Source organism: Phaethon lepturus, unplaced genomic scaffold, assembly GCF_000687285.1.
Source record: "Phaethon lepturus isolate BGI_N335 unplaced genomic scaffold, ASM68728v1 scaffold2368, whole genome shotgun sequence".
NCBI classification, from domain to species: Eukaryota; Metazoa; Chordata; class Aves; order Phaethontiformes; family Phaethontidae; genus Phaethon; species Phaethon lepturus.
In genome coordinates, this window is record NW_010555309.1 from 1032 (window position 1) to 24328 (window position 23297).

A 23297-nucleotide genomic window follows, 5' to 3' on the forward strand; every position below is an offset into this window, starting at 1 on the left:
CAGATAATTGAAAGCCATACATTTGTTTGTGAAGGAGACAATGTAATAGCAAAGAATCTAGAGAGGACTGTGTTTTTGTATTTTATTTATCGCTTTGTTTCTAAATGCTGCTTTGTTACTGGCCAGATCAGGTAAGAAAGGATAGATGCAATTTTGCCAAAGTTTGCTTGTCTCAGTGTATTTTTGTGTAAGACTTGTAATGTGTGTTTTCAGTCACCAGGATCAGTTACCCCATGTGTTTGTTTCTTCCACCAACTCTTGAAGAACTTAAGACTTTTGCTAAAAGGAACATGTTGACATGAATAAAGGCTGGTTTCTTACTGTGCCCTTGAAATATTAAAAGTCTTAAGACAATAAAGATACCTTATGCATGTGCTAGTGAGAAATATTAAATTACTAATCTGTGTGAATGGGTACTAGGGAAATTCAGACAGGCCATGAATTATGAATCTAATCCCTTATATCTGCAAAAATTAGAGTGTCGGGTTTTTTTTACCTTCATAGTGCAAGATACATTGCTTGGAATAAGTATTTCCTTGACTGTCACTTAGCTTTATGCTAATGTTGGGAGCGTACAAGAAGAGTGACTGTGAGCTACAGAAGGTAGCTTAGTGCCTTACCTTCGAAAATTTTGGTGTGCTCAGTTACATCAAGTGATGTTCAATACTGGGAATTTAAGTGGTACATAAAATGGAAATATGCTGATAGTGCGTAGACATTGTGGTCCTAGTTTGGCTGTATTTATCCAGCACCTATACTGAAGTGATCATCCTGAGACTCTAGTGTCTCATTTCACTTGCAGACCGATGAAGCATAGGTCCCAAATGCTGATTATCATGTATGTCTGACAGAAGGAGTAATGCTGGTGCTGGACTTTTGCATGGGGCAGCCAGCGGGAGAAACTGGACTAGGTGAACTTGGAGAGGTGATTGCTCTCATGCCACATGCACCATTCAACAGTGAAACAGTGGGAACACAAACAAGCCATTGTAGTTAGCATTTGCTCTGAATTCCTGAAGCTACTACTCTTATGAGATTTTTTTTTTGTATGATCTTGTCCAGTGGCTTGTAGGTTCAGAAATGAATGCTGCTCTTCTGTATACAAATGTATAAATTTAAGAAAACCTATCTGGTAACGAAGGGTATTTGAGAAATGTATAATCTAGCCACTCTTTTTATCTGTATTGTAGAAGTCTATATTCTAACTCCCATGTTTGTTTTATTCAGTGATACGGATTCAGATAGTTCATCAACTACATCTTCCTCTTCATGTTCTCCTTCAACAGTATCTGATGAAGATGATCATCCAAATGAGAAGGATAACAGGTCTTACTGTGTTAAAACAAAAGATGAGTTGCCTATTGATGTGAGTACAATGTGGTATCTTTTAAACCTTTTTCTATTAACGAAACTTAAAATATTTTAACTTAATGTATTTTTAAGTCATTGCAATACTTAGTGATTGAATGTACGTTTTTACACTAGTTCAGGTATAGCAGAGTTAGGAACTCCAAATGTCTTATTTTTTCAGTGTATTAAGACCACTCTGAAGTGAGGTTCGCAGCTCATTTTAGGTTCATATTTGTATGAAATCACGGTTGTAATTAATGAAAACAAATAAGTTTCTGGATATTTTAGTACATCTTTTGTTATTTGTATATTGCAGGCTTTCATCATCCTTTCTCTGTGTGAGAGACTTGAAGGTCTGATATGTCTTACGGACATGTTTCAAATATGTTTAGTCTTGAGGTAAAAATTTTGAATGTTGTATTAAGCCTCCCAGAGGTTCAGATTGCATTGCCTCTACTCACTTAGGCAAAATTATTAGAGTGGTCATAGAAGTGGTTTGTATTTGTTTTATACCACAATTTTTGGTATAGCACTGGTTTATGTATTGCAGATCAGTACCTTTAATTTGCATCAAGATACTGTCTTTTTGGTTCTCATAAATACTCATTAAGTATTGCTGCCATTGTTACTCATTATCTCGAAATTAAGTGGTTTAAAGGAGTGAGTTTTAGTAGTAATCAGCTAACGGATGATTAGCTGTGCATCATTTGTAATGGATTACATAGAAAAGGATAATATAATGTAAATTGACATTATAGTTAGCAGTTTGTTTATCTGTTATTTTGTAGATCTCTCCCCTTCATAAAAAATGCTTTCCGGAATGAGAAACAAGTCCGGTGAAGGGTACAAGAAATTATTAGAAAGGTAGAGAAAAAAACCTCTGAAGAGCAGATACGTTTGGATACATTTACTTTTGCTTCAGTACTCTCCAACAGTTTGTAATGAAGTGCTAGATGGCTGGAAAGGCCGAGGCATTGACATGCATTAGTAGTAGCAACAACAGGAGATAGGAGTGTGTTAATTCTTAGACTGTTGCTCTAGAGTTACTTGGAGTAAAGAAAAGCTGTTAGGATATTCCTCTATTCCTGAAATTAATCAAAGATTGAGAAACACACATAACGTTGTATTCTGAAGGAGTAAAACTTCAGAGCATTTCCTGCTTACATGTACTTAGTTTTGAAGTATGATTAATAGTAGAACTGTTATAAGTGCTTTTTTAACAACATTTTTTTTACAGCATTGAACTTTTGGATGAAAGTCCTTGCTCAAATAGATGTACTTATCAGGTTTTATTTACTTTTTATCTCAATTATTTAAATAAAATTCATGTTGGTCTGAATGCTTTGTTGATCTGCTCTTTTGTCTCATTAGTTTACTAGCTTCAAGTACAAGTGTTTACAAAACATTGTCTGTCTTTTAAGTACTGGTCTGATTAGTTTCATTGGTTCAGTAAAGCTATAGCTTTTTGCAAGTGATAATTAATAAGGACAGAAGTTCTAGCAACTACGTTATTTGCTGCACCTAGTACTAAGCCATTCTACAGTAATAGAATTAGTCTACTTGAAAATGTTGTAGATTGTCTTATGTAAATTTGAGGGAATACAATTCGAAAATTAAAATGTAGATATTAAAAAATGAAACGTGATGATTAGTCTCGTACCCAAAAGTCCCCAATAACAGCTAACTTGCTAAAGCATGGGTCAAAGGTAAAAGAAAATATTAAAGAAAGTATGTGGCTGGAATATGTGCTTAGGGGGGAAAAAACCTGCACTTATGAAGGAGTGTTAGTGGAATGGTTTTAGAAACCTCCTGCTTTGAAGTGTAGGATTGGCAGATACTGTATATAGTATGACAGATGGTACAGTTTACCAATTTGAGTTTTATGATAAAAATTTTAGCTTTCTTCCTCCTGGTCTTTGGCCTTTTACTTGCTCTGGCATCCATGACTCGGTTAAGTCTTAGCAGTGAAGTTGGTTAAATCTTGGAAAATTTACTGTCCTGTAGAAGGGTGTGGTGTTTCTGTCTGAATTCACATCTTGGCTTTAACGCTGTATTATATGATCTGGGAAAGTCTTGGCCTCTGTTTGGTCTTTCAGTTGCTCTAGAAGCCTTTTCTAAGCACTTTTGTTAACAGTGAAGATTATCAAGTGAAGTTTTGATAAGACAAGTTTCTTCTATTGGAGGGGGATTTTATTTCTGGTGATGGCCATTAAAAGTGCAGTTCAGTGCTAAGATTTGGACTCTACCTCCAAATTCAGAAGATGTTGAATTTGAAGATAATTCTTACTCTAGTTGCCCTTACCTTGTATGCAGTATAGTCCATACTGAATTCACAGCAGTATAGTATATACACATAGAAATCTTAGTTTATGCGTAACTTAGAGGTGGATGATGAGTTTGGTGTTAATCAGCCTTTGATAGCAAATTTTAATGATTATATTTGAGGAAAAAAGTTTATAATTTGAATATTGTTTGTGCAATACTCATTTGTGTATCTGAAGTTCAGTGCATTTTTCCAAAATGTTCTTGATGATTATCCTTTTGTACCAAATACAACTTTTAGCTAAAAATAGTTTTCTTTGTAGGTTGTTGTGATCTCCACATCTTCTGTAGTGGTCTGAGTCATGGCATAAATGGACAGACACCATTTTGTTGAATCAGATGATACATAACTGGTGTATTTCATACTATTTTATCAATTGTTACGTACATTTTTGTTCTGTCATGCATTGAATGTGGTTACAGGTTGTCTGATTTTTTGATTATTATCTTAATTATTGTGTTGCACATAGAACTTAATTTCTCTAACTTGAAAGTTCAAAAAGATGAACAAAATGTCTGTCAGTTGTTGGTTTTCTCCAGTTGAATAAAATTGGCTTCTACTTTAGTTGCAATGGAAATATGTAGTGTCTCAATAGAAAAGCTGTCTTCAAAAGTGACATTCCTCCAAGATGAGTTCATTTAGAATTATCCTGAAAGAGACATATCAAACTAGATTTATTTTTAATTAAATCTTCAAAATGTTAGAAGGTTTTTCTGATTGTCAAATTTAAGCAGCAATAAAGTGATGAATGTATTTGTGTGACGAGATTGTATTCTGAACATGGACTTGATATTTTCAGGAACTGCCTCCTGTTGAAGAATTATCAATAATTTTGCCTGATGATGTTGAACTGAAGCTCTTTGGGACAGTTTCCAGCATCATTGAGCAGTTAGGTAGGCAAGATTGTTTGCTTTGTTTTTAATTAAAATAACTTTTGTATACTTCCGCATTAATTGCGTACTTAACTGTTCCCTCAATGCGTCAGTACTGCAGCATTCTATTTCAGGGGTAGTGGGTTGCTGATTGAACTCGGACTACTAAATGACATCTGTGTTGAATTCCCTTTTAGTTGGCTTACATCTTCAGAAGATGTAGCATACTATGACTATTCTCCATGTGTTTCTGTGTGACTTTCATGTTCTAATTTTTTTATAAAAAAACGTTTCTTCACCGTGTGTTATGATCTTTATATTACTGCTGGCAACAATAAGATTGAACATTTACAGTATTTTAAGAAATCTTCTGGTTGTACATGCTATATTTGAATTGTCTGTAAAGGTACAGGAGGCATGTAACTGACAGCACAGATGCAGTACAATGCAGTCCAAGTGCTTGCTTGTTAATATAAGAGTACAGGAAAAAGACTTATTTCTTTAGGCAGTGGAGCAGTGCTTGGGTAATTGGTATATTATTATGTTAGTTTTTGAATTCTTTGAACTTCAATTCATTGCATACCTTGACCAAATAAATGCTGCTCCTGTCAGCAGTCATTGGACAGCATGACTAACATGATATAAGGTGCTGGAGGGTAAGCTTAATGGGATTGAGACATACAATGGATGTAAGCTTAACTGCAGGCAATGTGCATTTAGGGACCTCTTCAGATCTGCCTGGGACCTCAGTTTTTGATAGGTGAAATCAAAGTTTTGCTGAAACTGGTATTAATAAAATATATCCATAGTATGTTTGTATTTAAGCTTATTTCAAGTGTTCCATTCTGCTTGAACTACTTTTAAACCGATTTTCTTAAGAAAATTAGAAATTCAGTTCAATTTTGAAATTAAAGTATTTAAGTTTAGTGGGGTACAAAAGAATTAAAGCAAGTAGCCTTTACTGTTAAGTGTATATTTATTTATTAAGTGTAATTTTATTGTAAAAGACTATAGGTAATCCAGGAAATTCTTTCACAGTATTTCTGTCGTTTTTGTTGGTTTGGAGTTAGGTTTGATTTCATTCATGTGCAGGAGGCTGGTTAGAGAGTGTGGAAGGTAGTAATCTGGTCATTGTCATCTTGTTCTACTTTGATCGATAAGCAAGAAAGGGCACAGAAACCTTTTAAGGTCATCTAGTCCAACCCCACTGCAATGAGCAGGAACATCTTCAACTAGATCAGGTTGCTCAGAGCCCCGTCCAACCTGACCTTGAATGTTTCCAGGGATGGGGCATCCACCACCTCTCTGGGCAACCTGTGCCAGTGTTTTACCACCCTCATTGTGAAAAATGTCTTCCTTCTATCTAGTCTAAATCTACCCTCTTCCAGCTTAAAGCCATTACCTCTTGCTCTGTTGCAACAGGCCCTGCTAAAAAGTCTGTCCCGTCTTTCTTATAAGCCACCTTTAAGTACTGGCAGGCTGCAGTAAGATCTCCCTGCAGTCTTCTCTTCTCCAGGCTGAACAACCACAACTCACTCAACCTGTCCTCACAGGAGAGCTGTTCCAGCCCTGTGACCATTTTTGTGGCCCTGCTCTGGACCCGCTCCAACAGGTCCATGTCTTTCCTGTGCTGAGGGCTCCAGAGCTGGATGCAGTACTGCAGGTGGGGTCTCAGCAGAGTGAAGTAGAGGGGCAGAATCACTGCCCTTGACCTGCTGGCCGTGCTTCTTTGTATGCAAACCAGGTGGTGGTTTGCATTCTGGGCTGTGAGTGCCCATGTCCGGCTTTTCATCCACTAGTACCCCCAAGTCCTTCTCGGCAGGGCTGCTCTCAATCCCTTCATCCCACAGCCTGTGCTGATACCGGGGGGTTGCCCCAACGCAGGTGCCAAGACCCTGCACTTGGCCTTGTTGAACCTCTTGAGCTTCACTCAGGCCCATTCCTCGAGCCTGTCCAGGTCCCTGTTGATGGCATCCCATCCCTCAGGCGTATCAACCACACCACACAGCTTGGTGTTGTCTGCAAACTTGCTGAGGGTGCACTCGATCAATAATAATAATAATCATTATTGATAATCATGGGGACTTCAGGAAGGCTGTTTTTAGCCAAAATGGCAGTAAGTTAAAAGAGAAATGGTTGAATCATAGTTTGCAATTGTTCTTATTTTTGATATAGTACATGAATGTAAAAAAAGCTTTATTTAAAAAGACTTCAGTGTTGAAAACCATCCTTAATTTCTAATCCTCCTTCATAAAGGTTCATATAACTTTTTCAAATCCTGTCAGTTTGCTGGTAGGTGAATTCTCAAGTCTGTATTCTACTCTGTGTAACTGGAATGTATGAATTGTTGAATTTAGATTGGTTGGTGAAAGTTAGAAGACGGACTAATAATCATACATGAAATAAAGCTGTAAGAATAGACTAAACCCCAACATACCTGTTATTTTTCTGCTTTTACTGTCTTGCTTTATAACCTCTTCTTTCTACATGTTTTCTTTTCTGTTCTTCTGGCAACAGGTGTCTGGCCTCAATTTCAATGGAGCTGTGGCCATATTAGGGATTCTGCTAGCTAATTGTGGGTGTTTTTTTGATTTTTGAGCTAAATTGATATCTGTGATTACAAGGTTTATATGTGGTATGAGGGGAGTTGAGGTCTTATTTGGAAATCACAAATATTATTTTGGCACAACTATCAGTATCCTAAGCACTTTCTGTCCCCTTGATGTATCGGAAGTCACTGCTGTTCTCTGTAGCAAGCTTCCAGGTTCATCAGTCTGCAGTGCATGATACCTGTAAGTTGGCTGTTTCATACTATGAGGTGAATTTAAGACTAGAACAGTATAGATGCATGCTTGCTTTTCACACTAGCTAAAAGCAAGATGACTTTCTGTGAACATTAATTTGTGCTCAGTGTGTCAGAATTTAAACAGAACTTTTGCTATATTTTGCTTCAAGGTACTTAAAGAGAAAGGAAAAATTCAGTGTGTGGGTTGTAGCCTGGAAAGTAAACAGCTTTGGTATATATGAGCAACCTGCCCTGGGGCTGCACTTTGTGCCCTGGAATGTGGAAGCTGAGGATTTTGGGTGGGTTGGGGTAGGGGGAGCTATAAGTCAAAGAGGCTGTAGGCAATAATGTTTCTCCTGTGTTTCATGGGACTGGCATGACTTATGTTTTCAGAACATTTTCCTTACCCTGCTGGAAGACTGGGGGCTGTGCATGATCAATCAAGTTGAGAGCATCCTTTGAGAGTTTTTGGTGTATGGTTTTTGTTTTGTTTGTTTGGGTTTTTTGTTCCTTTTTTTATGCTAAGGTATATTTCTCATGAGGGTTAAGCAACACATTGGGTTCTTTCACTATATATTTTATCTTACAGGTAGGCAAAAAATCAAGTGATTTCTCTACTTCTCTTGAAATTCAGAGAACTATTAAGGCTGTAGCATTGTCACAGCCTTGCTTGGCATGTCACAAGGTATTTGCAGATAGAAATCATAGCAAAGCTGCAGTTTTAGCTTGATGAGGTGTTTATTGCTTTAAGTCCTGTTATGTAGGTTTAGCAGTGATAATCTTGTTAGTTTTTGTTGGAGTCTGAGTGACACTAAGTGCTTGATGACTTTTTGATGCTGGAGAGGCATTGAGAATGCTTAGTTGAGCGTTCTGTTGTTTTAGAGGTAGAAAAGATTACCTTCAGAATCAGAATTATTGAGTGTAATGCTGCTAGGCCTGAATGAATTCCTGCTATTTCTGTAGACTAAAGCAACAAATGTGAACTACTATCAAAAAAGGAAGTGAAGTACTCTAAAGATTACAGGAAAGAATAAGCTCTTTATGTCTCTGAATCTGGAAAACCTAAAAATGAAGTAGCCTGTATATCAAATTATGTATTTAATGGAAGAGCATGCTTCTGTGTCTGTTTATAAGTGTTGAAGTCTACTAAGTGTTAAGAGTTCATATTTTGAGCTACTAGAATGACTTGCTTGCTCTGACCACTCATAACATCCTTAATCATGGATTAGGCCCAAATGTAGTATGAGACTATTACATGACGTTGAATGGTGGAAAGGTGTTTCAAATTGTTTATCTGCATACCTCAATGACACCACCAGTAGTTACTGTGACTGGACTGCTGGACATCTTTTGTGTTCTGGTCTGATTCTTATGACTTACTGGGGGAAGTTACAATGAATAACCATCTCCCATTCGTTTTTACAAGGAGAATTTAATTTGGAATACTAAGGCGGCAGAATATATCTGCACTCAAAAAAACATACTTTTTTTTAAATTCAGTTGCTATGGACTTATTTAAGAAACATCCTGGGTAAATACAATGGGTATCTCCCATACATATCTGAGATACCTCTTTTGTACCTATTATCTGGTCTTCTTTCTTCCTCCACCCTAGAGAACAATAATTCTGTAAACAAGCGTAAATCTTAGCTTTGGTATATCATTGGAGAACGGGTGTGTGATTGTAAGTAGCTTTGTGTGTGTGCAAGAATTTTCAGGTGAAGCTCTATGAACTTTTGTAGACAAATAATGGAGTAGTTTGTTAAGTTTCTCTGCAATATACTGTATACTGCTGTTGAAACAAAGTTCTAATTGATTTTTTTCCCCCCCCATTTTAGTAATAGTTGAATCACTGAGAGGCCTACCTCCAGTAAATGAGGAAAGCATAATTTTTAAAGAAGATCGGCAAGCAGCAGGAAAGGTGTGTGTAAAGCATAAAAACCTGTTATTCTAATATAAAATTCAAAGTATTTGTTTATGTTCCAACAAGTAGCACTGAAGTCAACTAAATGAAAGGCTATGTTTCCTTGATATGTAATTTTCCTTTCTGCTTTTGATTCTTGCTGTAGTCATCTATTTTTTTAATCTCAAATTCCTAACTTGGAATTTGTTGCATCCTTACAGAATTAAAATGCGTGATGAGTTTCTGCTATTTTCTGAGAGTGCTTGTGGAGAGGGAGAGGTTGCTTTCAGGTATATGATGTCTTGAATAACAGGCTGTACTCTTTTATTGCCAGGAGTTGGGGGCAAAGATTGGAGAAATTAGAGTCAAGTTTCAGGAAAAGTGGGGAATGTTTACATGTCTAAGCTGTGCTGTTCCAGTTTAAGGCCAGTGTGTGCTTTATGCAAGTATAATGAAGAATGTTTGCTGAGAGGGGTGTTGCATTGAATTTTGTATGTTTTCTGGGGAAGGAAAACCATCATCTAGAGCAGTTGCTGCTATAATAGCTTTGAATGCTAGATGCGAGTGAAACAAAAAAACACAGCCTGAAATTGTAGCTGTTCAGTACAACATCTCAGAATTCTTTGCTCTCCATGGAACTGGGGAGCAGACAGGGGAACTGATATAAAGGTGTCTTGTAAAGATGAATTGTGAGGAATAAGTGATCAGGAGATTGTTCCAGGTGTAAGAAGTTTAAAAGCATAATGGAGAGAGAAGAACAGAGATCTGACATAAGGAAAGATTACTAAAGTAGAGGAAGCAGACAGTGAAAGCAGTGCAGTTGGGTGGGTGAAGGCAACATCGACATGTGAGAACTTGCTTTTCCACATTATGACTTAAACAGCAGCTGGGGAAATACTGTCAAACAACATGTGCTAATAAAACTAAAGCATGAAAGTAACTATTTCATGCTGCATTGTGAAGAATATATCAAACTTGAATACAAAGCATCTTAGGTTTATGGTTGTTTACAATGAAATTAGCTATCTACTCTTGATGGCTTATTTAAACATTTTAATTTTGTTTGTGTTTCAGATATTTGAGATATTTGGTCCTGTTTTACATCCCTTTTACGTGTTAAGATTTAACAGCTCTGAGCATATCAAAGCACAAGGTATTAATGTGCAAGATAGCATGTATTTTGCTCCATCAGTGGAGGACTTCACCCAGTATATATTTGCAGAGAAACTAAAACAGTGAGTCTGACTTCTTCTCAATCTGGTTATAATGTTGTTTTTTTTAACATTGCTAAAAATCCTGGATTAAAGTTTAACCTTGAGTGAGAAACTGTAGGACTAAGCTTGATACTAAAACTTTTCTTTTTTTTAGGTATTCTCAACTGTGTTGTAATAACAAGGTTTTGCCTTTCAGAACAGTACAGAGTAGCTGTAAACTACAAGCTTCTAAAGTGTTATAATTACTGAAGTTTAGTAGCTTCTTATTAAATTTAATATTAAGCTTGCTTTCTTCTCATGTTGCTGTGTTACCTAAAATGTCGTAACCAGAAAAAAATTCATTGATACTTCCCTTCCCCACACCCTTTCATATACATACACATGTATGGGTTTTGCAAGCTGAACTTTCTGGAGTTTGTTGTTCTGCAGATTCTTGTTTAATTTCATAACTTAATAATAAACTTCTTTGAATTTTGTACAAGTTTTACTTACTATTTTTATTTCATGTTACAAGGCCAGAACTGAAATTTAGTTATCAATAAATCTGTTCTGCAGTTGGAGAATAACAATTCCATATGAAAATTACCTGCTGTAAATTTGGGAGAGGGGAGGGATTTGAGTGGCAACGTAGTATGAAGTTCAGAGACTTCTCAATCGTATTTGTGTGTCCAAGTCTGCCTGAGGAAGGTAGCATGTATGAATAGGACTTGTTGCCATTTAAAAGGAAGTGTACTTAGATACAGAATAAGAAATAAAGCACAGTAAAGGACTGCTAGACATTAGTGTTCTAATTATTGATGAATAATTGTCTGAAATAACTACAGTTTTAAAATGTCCTTTGTCATATAAGTGACTTAGTCTCCATTTATTAGGATAAGTTCTTATCTGACTTGAAAATTTTTTCTAACTATAGCCAAAAATACTAGTGTCTGCATTACTTGCAACTCTGCCAGTATTCATACTGAATAATTTTTTTCTTTAGTCATACATGTGGCCAGGCCTGCAGGAGTGTGTTTTTTTTCTCCTTTCTTTCCCATTTCTGTGGAAGCAATAAGCATTTTTTTTCTTTCAGTGAAGACCAAAATAGATCACTTTCTCATTCTGCTGCTTGTTTGTTTTTCTGCAGTGTTTTGATGCCAGCTGGTCTTTGATTTGTGCCGTTAAACTTTGCTTAGCACAGTAACTGCACAGACTTTAATCATCTGCTTACTACATCAGTAACTGTGTGCCATACTCAGCATCTGAGACGTGAGACTCATGTTTTAGTTTGTTACGTGCTTTGCAACTAGTTTTGGGAACTATTTGTCTTTTGGTAGTACGTTACTATCATATATGGTACAAAATTCAACACTAGGTAAGATGTTTCACGCTGTCGTGACTTATCAGTGCAGCTGAACAGTGAGTGCATCAGACATTGTTTCTTGCCCTGTATTAAAATGAGCATTGTGAACACCTATTTAATCTCACATAAAACATAATTTCTGAATAATGTGATTTAAGTTATGTTTCACTGAAACAATGGTATTTCTGAGTTTTGTCAGTAAAGGTTCTTAAGCTTTTGTGAGGCAGTTGGTAATATTTGTTGAAGCTGCCTTTTTACAAAGTGGGTGTCATTGAAGAAAGGATAAGGAATTTTGTTTTCTGATCTGTGCTGTAATGTCTCTATAAAGAAACCAAGATGGTATGGATAGTAGAAAATTTGAGCTTTGGTCAGTGCTTCACAAGAAGACTTTTGGACCTTAGCAGATTGCAAATTTGATGACCAATGATTTTTATTTCCTGCTTTTTGTTAGTTTCATTGTGTGCAGACCAGCCTGTGGAGGATTATAAGCTTAAAGTTTTAAAACTGCTGCTCGAAACTGTGATGGTACTTTGGAAAGGAAAGGAATTGCGGTTAAGATCTAAAAGAAACCTTAAGTTTGAAGCTTCTGAAATCTGGCATGCAATCTGCTTGCATTGTACAAAGTTGCAGTGCTATCAATAAGCCTTACACTTTATAACAAAATACAAGGAAGTGTAGTATAAAACTTCTTGAATGCAAAGTAATTTGTTGCTAAAAATAGATTTATATTGTATTGCCTGAAACACAAAGTAATTCTGAAGCACGTGTATTTTCATGATTCCTCTGATTCACCTTTTGTTAGACTTCCAGATCTTACAGTATATGAGTTCAGAAATCAAAGAATTACTGTCTTGTTCTTTGCAGAAGATTATTAGGTATCTCAGAGCATGAAAAGTGTTTTGTGTTTTGCTGAAATGGGGAAGGCTGCTATGGGAGACTGAGATAAGCTGCCTGAAGAACTTACAAGGTTTAAATTTTGCAGTCAATAGTACTACATATTGCCTAATGACCACAGATCTTGGAGTTTCTGCTGTGCTCTGGTATTTCTGGCAGGCACGCATTGACCCAAAATAACAAGATGAGAAGCAAAAACAAAGAAGTTGGTTCATAAAAAATAAAAAACAAGTGTTACTTTTCATTTTTGCATAGGTAGAAAATTTTATGCAACTGAGAAGTTACTCATATAGAGCCTTATCTTCCTTTCCTCCCTGTAACATTTTCTTCTAATTGAACTTTAAAATGGCTTGCATACTAATATGATTTGTTTATAATCACAAAGGTGGTGTGTCTTTATGGTTTTCTAGTGATATGTAGAGATTGAGCTTCAGTTTTATGGTTAGGTGTTGAAGCATGAAGTACCTCCAGATGACTTGCCAGCTTTCTCATAGGCAGCTTTTGACTAAGGGTTTCTTAAGTCCAGGCTACCTACAGCTGGTGATTATGTACTTAATAGCTATTGCTGCTTGATTGTTGCTGACTTAGTGAATACATAAAAACCCCCTTGGTTATTAGAGCACTGATTGAAGAGTTTTCACACTGGACATGCTGGTGTTTTTAACTGTATGGTTCAATATTGCATTATTTTATATAGTTTGTCTGTATAGATAAGGATTGTTTCTTGACATTTCAGACCAAAATATTTTAAGTTTTTGATCAGTCTGGAAAAACCTTCCACAGACTTTAACAGCATAATTTAAATTTATTCCACAAATTTGTTGCTAATCAAAGAAATCACTTCATTTTTAGTGAAGTTCTTAAAGTGATGGGTAAAATAAATGATACCACTTCAAATTAATTTTGATGCTTGTCAGGCAAGATGATTGAGTTTTTGCTTCCTTAAATGTCTTTTACCTTGCTTTTTAATTTATATTTACAAGAAACTAAAAGATGAAACCTAATTATCTAGCTAGCACTATATTAATGCAATTGTATACCAAGCTTAGAGGTTTTTTTTGTTCTGAATTCACTTGGCTATAGCTACACTTAAGGCCTGTGTCCTACTAGACTGGTTCATTGTCCTTTTTAACTGGAGGTATACATTCTGAAATCAGAAGAATAAAGAAAGCTTATGACTATGGTCAGCAGTTAGTCACCATAAGAAAGTTGCAGTGAACCACCTCAATTCAGGTTCAAAGCAATTTAGGTTCAGAAGGATCTGTTGAGAGAGTGTTGATCAAAGCTTAATATTAGTTGTATGAAATGTTTGGTCTTCACTCAAAGTAGGAAGTTTTTTTCAAGTGATGTATGTAGTGAAGTTCTAAGATGACACATACATTACTACTAGAAACAACTTTAAAAAACAAATGCCTCTTTTAAAACAGGCAGCTCCTGGTGTATTGGATGTTAAAGTACAGTTCTTGCAAATTATTTCTAACCTAGAATATGTTGCTACTGTGTGACTCAAACGAGATGTTTCATACCTTCCTTACACTGTCTTCCTTCATCTTGATTGTCTAATATGTGTGTGTGTTGTTTTTCTTTTAGGGAAAAAGGTTCAGATGCATCATGGAAGAATGACCAAGAACCACCACCTGAAGTAACTATGGGGGTTTTAGTTTAACTGGTTTTAATTAATTTGTTTAATTGATTACACAAGTTTCTGTGCAGAGTAATTAGCAAGCTATATTTTTTTAATACAGGCAAGAGTTGGATGTACTACTTTTCTTCATTGAAAAGGAGGTCATGCTATTCTTGGAGAGGCCTCACAGTCGGTGTAGAGAGTACTAGCTGTCTTTTCTACTTGCTTTTTGCAGTGAGGAAGATGTGTATCTTTATCTTCAGTTCCTGTAGTCCTTCAAGAACATGTTTGGCAACCTGACCGTTCAAGTTTGAGTAGCAGTGCTTTTGCTTTGCCTAACAGTTTTACTTCTGCTAGGGAGTTTTTGTCCTTGCTGTTCTTTCACTGCAGCTTTGTCTTTTACCTTGCCACAAGCAATTGTTTGTCTTTAAAGGCCTGCTAGTACTCTGCAAACTCTACTACTTAGGTGTTTAAGCTGTCTGCTCTAATCTGTTAAATTAACTTGATGCCGCCTCTGTTGCATTCTTTGAATGGTTTCTTAGTAAGATTTCCCTACTGTTTGCTACTATAAAACACTAGTTCCATGAGAGGAGATGAGATTCTTCCATAACAAGGCAGTCATACAGGATCATGTAGAAGTGGGAGCTCCTCATGACCATTGATATAATTTACGCTAGGATCTGTAAAGATTTCTTCAGTGACATCCAGGCTTCCTGTCTAGTGCTCCTTAACTCCACTCTAACTATGCTTTTCATGATTATTCTCTTCCATAAGAATTGCAAGGCAGATAGTTTTATTGAGACTTGTTTTCTAGCTCAACACTTGAGTCACTTTTCCTTGCAATTTCTACTTGTAAGTCTATCTAATCCAAAATAGCTGAAATTCCTAGAAGCCTTGTTTCTACCATAGTATGCTAAAGATATCTATCTCCTTGTTCTGAATCTTTCGAAAGCTTGCATATTTCAAAGCTATGTAGTATGTGCTTCTTACTCTATAATTAAGTGGGAAAGGTGTTTTTTTGTGGTGTAGTTTTTTTTTCTTTAGTGTTCTAACCAATTTTTAGAATAGGCTAGACTTTGAGGTGGAAGGAACCTACAACAGTCATCTAGTTCAACTGTCTGACCAATTCAGGGCTGACCAAAAGATAAAGCATGTTATTAAGGGCATTGTCCAAATGCCTCTTAAACAGTGATGGGCTTGGAGCATTGACCAGACCACCTCTTAAGGAAGCCTGTTCCAGTGTTTGACCACCCTCTTGGTAAAGAAAGGCTTCCTAATGTCTGGTCTAAACCTCCCCGGTGCAGCTTTGAACCATTCCCATACATCGTATCACTAGATACCAGGAAGAAGAGATTGGCATCGCCCTCTCCACTTCCCCTCCTCAGGAAGCTGTATGGAGCAATGAGGTCACCCCTCAACCTTCTTTTGTCCAAACTAGACACACCTGAAGTGCTGAGCTGCTCCTCATAGGATGGACAGCCCTTTACCTTTCACCAGCTTGTTGCCGCCCTCTGGATACATCCAAGGACCTTCACATCCTTCTTAAACTGTGGGGCTCAGAACTGCACACAGTACTTGAGGTGAGGCTGCACCAATGCTGAATACAGTAGGATAGTTGCCTCTCTTGATTGACTATAGTGTGTTTGATGCAGTTTGCCCTCTTGGCTGCCTGGGCACACTGACTTATACTGAGCTTGCTGTCAACCAGCAGCCCCAGATCCCTTTCTGCAGGGCTGCTCTTCAGCTACTCCTCTCCCAATTTATACTTGTGTCTGGTGTTACTCCATCCTGGGTGCAGGATCGTAGAATGGTTTGGGTTTGAAGGGACCTTTAAAGATCACCTGGTTCCAATCCCCCTGCCGTGGGCTGGGACACTTGCTGCTAGAGCAGGTTGCACAAAGCCCCATCCAACCTGGCCTTAAACACTTCCAGGGATGGGGCATCCACAGCTTCTCTGGGCAACCTGTTCCAGTGCCTCACCACCCTCATGGTGAAGAATATCTCCCTTATATCTAATCTAAATCTACCCTCTGAGTTTAAAGCCATTACCTCTTGTCCTGTCACTACATGCCCTTGTAAAAAGTCCTTCTCCAGCTTTCTTGTAGGCTCCCTTCAGGTACTCGAAGGCTGCTGTAAGGTCTCCTCAGAACCTTCTCTAAGCTGAAGGACCCCAACTCTCTGCCTGTCTTCATAGGAGAGGTGCTCAAGCCCTCTGATCTTCTTTGGGACCCCCCCGCCCCGGACTTGCTCCAGCAGGTCCATGCCCTTATGTTGGGGGCTCCAGAGTAATGGTGCATTCAACTCCTACATCCAGGTCATTGATAAATAGATTGAACAGAATCAGCCCTAGAATTGAACTCTGAGGAACACTGCTGGTAACCAGTTGCCAGCCCATTTGCGACAACCCTTTGAGGTCTGCCCTTCAGCCAGTTCTTCATCCACCAGCGTACCAGGAACCCACTCATCCCACAGTTGGACAATGTGTCCAGAAGGACGCTGTGAGGAACAGTATCAATTTTTGCATTTGCAGTCCTTATCACAGTCTAGTTCTTGCTTGAAGGAGAGATGTTGTGACACAGGCTTTTCTGTGCTTAAAAGATAGGTCCTGCAATGATGTAGCAGTCTGTCAACTCAGAGTATTGCTTTTTCCACGATGGTGTGGATGATGCATTTTGAAACACCTTTATTTTTCTTCCCACAAATGGGACTGAACTGAGCAGTGTTAACTTCTCTCAAAGAATGCTTGTCTGTCAGTTCTGACTGCAAATTGCCTTTCTTGGGGAGACATCTCACAGGGAATCATCATTTGAGAATTAGAAGTGCTACATAGAATTGGAGTGTAGGTATGTGATCAATAGGGCTTTGAAAGACCATGTATACGTAGAAACTATTGGCTGTTCTTAGCTTTCTTTTGTCAAACAATTTTCTAGTGATGATGATACAAAATGTACTTATTGGCTAATGGTGGGCTTTTTGTTTGTTTCTTAGTCATTTTTTTAAAGCTCTTCAGGAGATAAGCTTGTAAATATGTAATTTGAACTTGTAGGAACCTAAGTAACTTTAAAACTTGGCTAAATATAGTCAAGCAGTCAGCTCTTCTGCATATACAGATTCATTGCTTTTTCCAAAGTTGGTATTTATTTTATTATGATTTTTCTTAATTATGATACTGTTACCTGCAAGTTAGAATCTGAAAGTACAAGGGGAACTTGAGGTTTACGATAATTCACTATAGGAGGGAAGGAAGCTTGAACAAAATCAGTGATGGCAAGGATGGGCAACCTTTTTATTAATTTTTATGACACCTTTGTTTCCGTGGCTGTTCTGACTTTGTGGTATGTCTATGTGCTCTGTTTTGGAGAAAACACCACATCTAACATCTTGTAATTCTTAATTAGAATAATCTTTGGATAGCTCTAGCAGTTAGAGTTTACACTAAGATACCTGAACTGTGATAGCTGATGAACTGATAGAAAGTAGCTTTTGCTGTGAAGGTAATAGCTGTTGACAAGGGTGCAGATTAAATTTTATGCTACTGATGCTTGAAATTGTCTCTTAGAGCCAGACTCTTTTAGAGCCCTCCGCTGGCAACTGATTCTATAACTTTTCTGGCCAGCTCCCATGGTAAACTGCATGCAGTTGCTGTAGTCAGTTCTTTTTTGTGATAATGTGAAGCTTTATTTTTTATCAACATTAAATTAATCCATGTTAGGCCTTTTGTGCTTGCTACTTTAAGGTATATGGTAAGTGTTCCTTTTCTGGTAGGCTTGTAATTAGTCCAAGTTAACTGTAGACTCAGTAATACAATCTCTCTGGGCCGTGTCTTTGGGGTCATAGGATGATGAAGTGTGATCTGTATGCTGCAAGGCTAGCAGGAGCAGATAACTGTGATTTGTCTGAGAGGCAGCTTTTATGGAATGTTACATGGAAATTAGCTAGCTACAGAAGGTACCTGTTTGTTATTTCTGCTCTACTGGAGGATGGTATATTGAAGTCCTTAGAAAAAAGCAGGGTTAGTGAAAGATTTGATTTCATGGTATATATCATCTTGTATTTCTTATGACTCTCTTTTGAGCAAGAATGTAATCCAGTTATGTAGAAGAGGAAATAGTTGTATTCAGTATTAACTTTTACATGGCTTTTTTAGCACTGTTTTAGTGCAGTGTTTTTGAGACCTGTGCTCTCTATATACTATAGAGATACATCAGTAAGCAGCAAATCCCTTCCTTTCAGAATTGGGAGGGTAGGAACAAACCCTACCCTTTTAAGTTACATGAGTGAGCTGTTTTTCAGGGAACAGATTTTTTTCCTGTCACTAATAACTTTTCCTTATTCTAAATGTAAGCTAGGATTCAAAATGTAGCAAAACCTTGTGTAACAGAACAAAATGTTGCAGTGACATTGAATCTATTGTAAATGACATTCTCCAAAGCTGAAAATTCCTTTGGAATAACATTGCTATTGCAAGTTTAACTGGAATAGTGTTTTTAAATATATTATAGAAAATTCTGATCTAGTGACAATTTCAGACTAGAGATACTTTTTAATGTAGTTTAACTGTGCTAAGTTAAATATTGGTTGCCAAATTAATTTTAACTTATTTTAAAAATCCATATTTTAATTCACCTAGTCTGCAGTTTGCCCTTTGAAAGCTTTTTCTTGCAATCTTGCAAGCCAGCTCCTTCAGATTCCCAGTTTTTTTCTTACTAACATCTAGACAATCATAAATTTGTGTTCAGTACTTGAATGTTGCTGTTCTAGGAAAATTAGAAGGAATAACTGAGTATTGTGTAATTTGTGGAGTGTCAAGTTTTTTTATTGTGTTGAGAAGCCATCTGAACACACGATGGCTCTTTGAATGCAAAATAGGAAAGTGCAGCTTTAATATTCTTTGAAGCTGACTACAGGATGGATTGTTTTCTAAATAGTCATTTACTGCTAGAACTGAAGTTCTCTGTGCAGTCTTTTTATGGCTTTTTTTTTTTTAATTAAACCAGGCCTTGGATTTCAGCGATGATGAAAAAGAGAGAGAGGCAAAACAGAAGAAAAAGAAGCCTCAAAGTCAAGGAAGGAAGAAACTCAAATCGGAAACAAATGCATCAAGTGAGTGAATGCTATGGGAGAATGCTTTTATCTATTAAACTGAGTTTGAAATACTCAATGATATCTATCTTAATGATATATAGAGGATCTTGGGCAAGTTCAAGGAATGGGCCTGAGTGAACCTCATGAGGTTCAACAAGGCCAAATGCTGGGTCCTGCACCTGGATCAGGGCAACCCCTGATATCAACACAGGCTGGGGGGTGAAGGGATTGAGAGCAGCCCTGCCGAGAAGGACTTGGGGGTACTAGTGGATAAAAAGCTGGACATGAGCTGGCAATGGGCACTCGCAGCCCAAAAGGCTAACCATAGCCTGGGCTGCATCAAAAGAAGCGTGTCCAGCAGGTTGAGGGAGGTGATTCTGCCCCTCTACTCCGCTCTGGTGAGACCCCACCTGGAGTCCTGTGTCCAGCTCTGGAGCCCTCAGCACAAGAAAGACAAGGACCTGTTGGAGCAGGTCCAGAGCAGGGCCACAAAAATGATCAGAGGGCTGGAACAACTCTGCTCTAAGGACAGGCTGAGACAGTTGTGGTTGTTCAGCCTGGAGAAGAGAAGACTGCAGGGAGACCTTATTGCATCCTTCCAGTACTTAAAGGAGGCTTCTACGAAAGATGGGGACAGACTTTTTAGCAGGGCCTGTAGCGATACAACAAAGGGCAATGGTTTTAGACTAAAAGAGGGCAGATTTTGACTAGATACAAGGAAGAAATTTTTCATAACAAGGGTGGTGAAACACTGGCACAGGTTGCCCAGAGAGGTGGTAGATGCCCCAACCCTGGCAACATCCAAGGTCAGGTTGGACGGGTCTCTGAGCAACCTGATGTAGTTGAAGATGTCCCTGCTTATTGCAGTGGGGTTGGACTAGATGACCTTAATGGTCTGTTCCAACCCAAACTATTCTATGGTTCTATGATTGAGCTTTCATGCAGTTAATAAGTATTTCTGTGCTTTTCAAAGTTGTATTTGTGAATTTGTGTCTACATGCCTTAATTTTTTTTAAAAGGAAAATGAAGGGTTTTTTTTCCATTAAACTGTGGAAGAGAGGTATTATTGGCGCAGGACAGTTGTCAGAAGGGATTCAAAGGCTCTTACAACAGCATCAGCCGACACACAGTGAGTGTATAGAATAGATGCCACCTTTTGGAGTTTAGATCTTGCTTCTTGCAGGGGTTATTGGGGCCCAAGTTCAGCTTAAGCCTTTGAGTGCAGGGAGAAGATAGAGGAAGGCCATGTGCAATTTGTGGGAACCCTTTTTTTGAAAATCAGGGAGAAGGCACATGTCTTAGATGAGGAATTTATTCCTCTATCTGAAAAGGAAGCTCTTCCTCACCCATGGCATCGAAATACTCCTTTAAAATAACTCTTACTTGTGTAGCCCACTGAGAACCTCTCTGTTTACCTAACATGGTCATTACATAAACCTATAGTAATTCAATAAACTATATATAGTTTTTCATAATATATGTAGCCTTCTTCACCTTCCTTTCTCCTGCTGTTGACAAGATCTGTCCAGGTGTATGCTTGTAGCTCTGCTCTGTGCTCTGTTTGCAATAACCAGATTTTCCTATCTGTCTTGTCTTACGCCTCTTTACTGACAAAACTGTCTACTTTTTGGTTGCCATTCTGGTTGAGTAATTTAAATGGGATCTCTTTTTTTCACCCCTCTTTTTTCCCCTGTTCTCACTGGTCTGCTTTTGTTGTATGCCTTTTGTACCACTCCTTGTAAATACTACTGTCTCTCATCGCCTCCCCTCTTTACTGCTTACATATCGGGTTGCTTCATCTGTCTGCAGCACAGTGCTTCCCCCCATTGATTTTCTTGGATTGACTCCTTCTGTGAGTTTGCTCTTTCTTTGTAAAGCTGCTACACATTGCACCCCACTGAACCCCTTTTATCTTGAGCTGGGAAGTCAATAACTGCCCTGTTAACCGTTTTACTCTCTATACGGTACATGTCTCCCTTGTACCCTTTAGTAAAGCTGCGATCTTTCTTGGACTGGCTTTTGCTGTATGGTTTTGACAGTTCTTCTGTAAGGAAGGATCTGAATTGTGCCACAATTTCCCTTCATTGCCGATAGTTATTTTCTCTTCTGATTTCTGCTTATCTAGCATACGGCATATATCACCCCATATCCTTATTCTGCCATGCTTATTGCAGCCCTGCCTTTGCCTAGGGATTGCTGAGGCTGCTACTGAACTATGTTCCATAACTGAGAACACAATAGGAGGAACTGTCTCAATCTGTCAAGGGAGTATGGGTTATGATTTGCTGTGTTTTTCTGTAAATAACATGGTATAAATTGACATTGTGTGCAATTTAGTTTGGCTGTGGAATTCAGCAACAAGGATATGTGGCAAATTGAGGCGCAAACTCTGTCTCAGCTGGAGTTTTGCTTGATTGCATATTAAGTATATTAAAATTGGCTTGTTGTTACAGTCTTTGGTAGAAGAGAGAACAAAAATATTCATTCAAGTATTTTCACTTCAGTGCTTCTGAGAGGACTGCATGCACCAAAGGAATCTGAATTCTAATCCCCCATGAAAATGAGTAGGAATTTTGATATTCAACTACTTTTCCAGACTTAGCTTTTCAAAGATGAAAATGTTTCTCTGTAGTCTAGTGCCAAGGATTAGGTCTACATGGGTTCTTAAAATTCAGTGATTCTATGCGGTGTTATGTCCCTAAATACGTTTTTGCTTCTAGCCCTAAAATCCTTTAGAGATCATGTTTAGGTTTAGATTCTACAGCCTTTTGAACATCTTAGCAGCTCTTTGGAACATTTTTAATAATTCTGTGCTTTTAATTATATAGCACTTACTCCATTAATACTCTTACAGTATTATGTACAGTGGCAGTACATTTATTATGAAGCTTAAATATATGCTTACAGTGACCTGTACAGGGAAAAATCCATCTTTGAAAGATGAATGCTGAAAGCTAATTGGTTAAAGGTAACAGGGGCCTTTTTTTCTGGTGGAGTAAGTTAATTTTATTTATTAGTATTGAATAATTTCTTGTGTCCTGTGTCTGTGCTGTAATATCAACTCAGGTTTGAAGGCTGTATACTGCTTTAGTGTAATGCAGTGTTGATTTAACTTTGGTTTTAAAATGTGTTGCTTTTAAATCTTGTTTTAAACCAAAGCTTCCAAAATACTCTGTCTGATTGTTCCTGTGATTCATTAATACAAATGAAAATACCTGGAGGGGAAGAAAGTGAAATTTATTTTTTTAATGACTGAATTTGCAACCCTCTGGATCTTTCTTTCTATATTACTCTAATAAATCAAGATGAGTCACTAAACAGTAGACTTGCCAGTGGTTTTTTTTTGTTAATGTATTATTTGCCAGTATTATTTGTGGCTAAGCTCACTTTTCAAGTTTCCTTGACTTCAGGTTGAAAGATCTGTGAGGATTGAACTTAATCTTTCCAAAATAATAAAAATGTGTGGTGGGTTTTTTGTTGTTTTGTTTTTTTTTTAAGGTGAGAATAAAGGACTTCATCAATCAATGCAACAGCCTGCTTCAAGTTATTCGAGGGGATACCGTGGCAGAGGCTTCTCCAGGGATCCATTTCCTCCTCCATCAGGCCCTCCAGGTTTTTTGAGACCACAAGCAAGACCATCACAGCTATACTCTTCAGACAACAGGATACATCAGGAATCTCCAGTGTTCCCACAGCCTCATAGAAAAGAAAACCCAATGATGCAACAGTATCCCTTTCCTCCTCCAGTTTTTGATTCTGTTAATGAGATGCATCAATTTCACCTTCCACCTTCAAATCTGAATATGATTTGGACAGGCCCAAACATGTACAACTCATCATATCCATTTTTGCCGCCACCTCCACCTCCTCCAGATAGCCATCCTTCTCAGTTCAGGCCTTACTAA

General features: G+C 37.8%; 1 protein-coding gene across 1 annotated transcript; it reads left to right on the top strand.

The window, feature by feature from the left end:
• Window positions 1-1227: 1227 nt before the first annotated feature.
• On the top strand, window positions 1228-23297 carry NAF1 (nuclear assembly factor 1 ribonucleoprotein; the record flags this gene model as incomplete). Its single annotated transcript, XM_010292097.1, has 7 exons — window positions 1228-1366; window positions 4473-4566; window positions 9169-9251; window positions 10308-10468; window positions 14274-14325; window positions 19305-19410; window positions 22891-23297. Coding segments are annotated over 7 exons (1042 nt in total), but the record flags the coding sequence as incomplete, so codon positions are not given.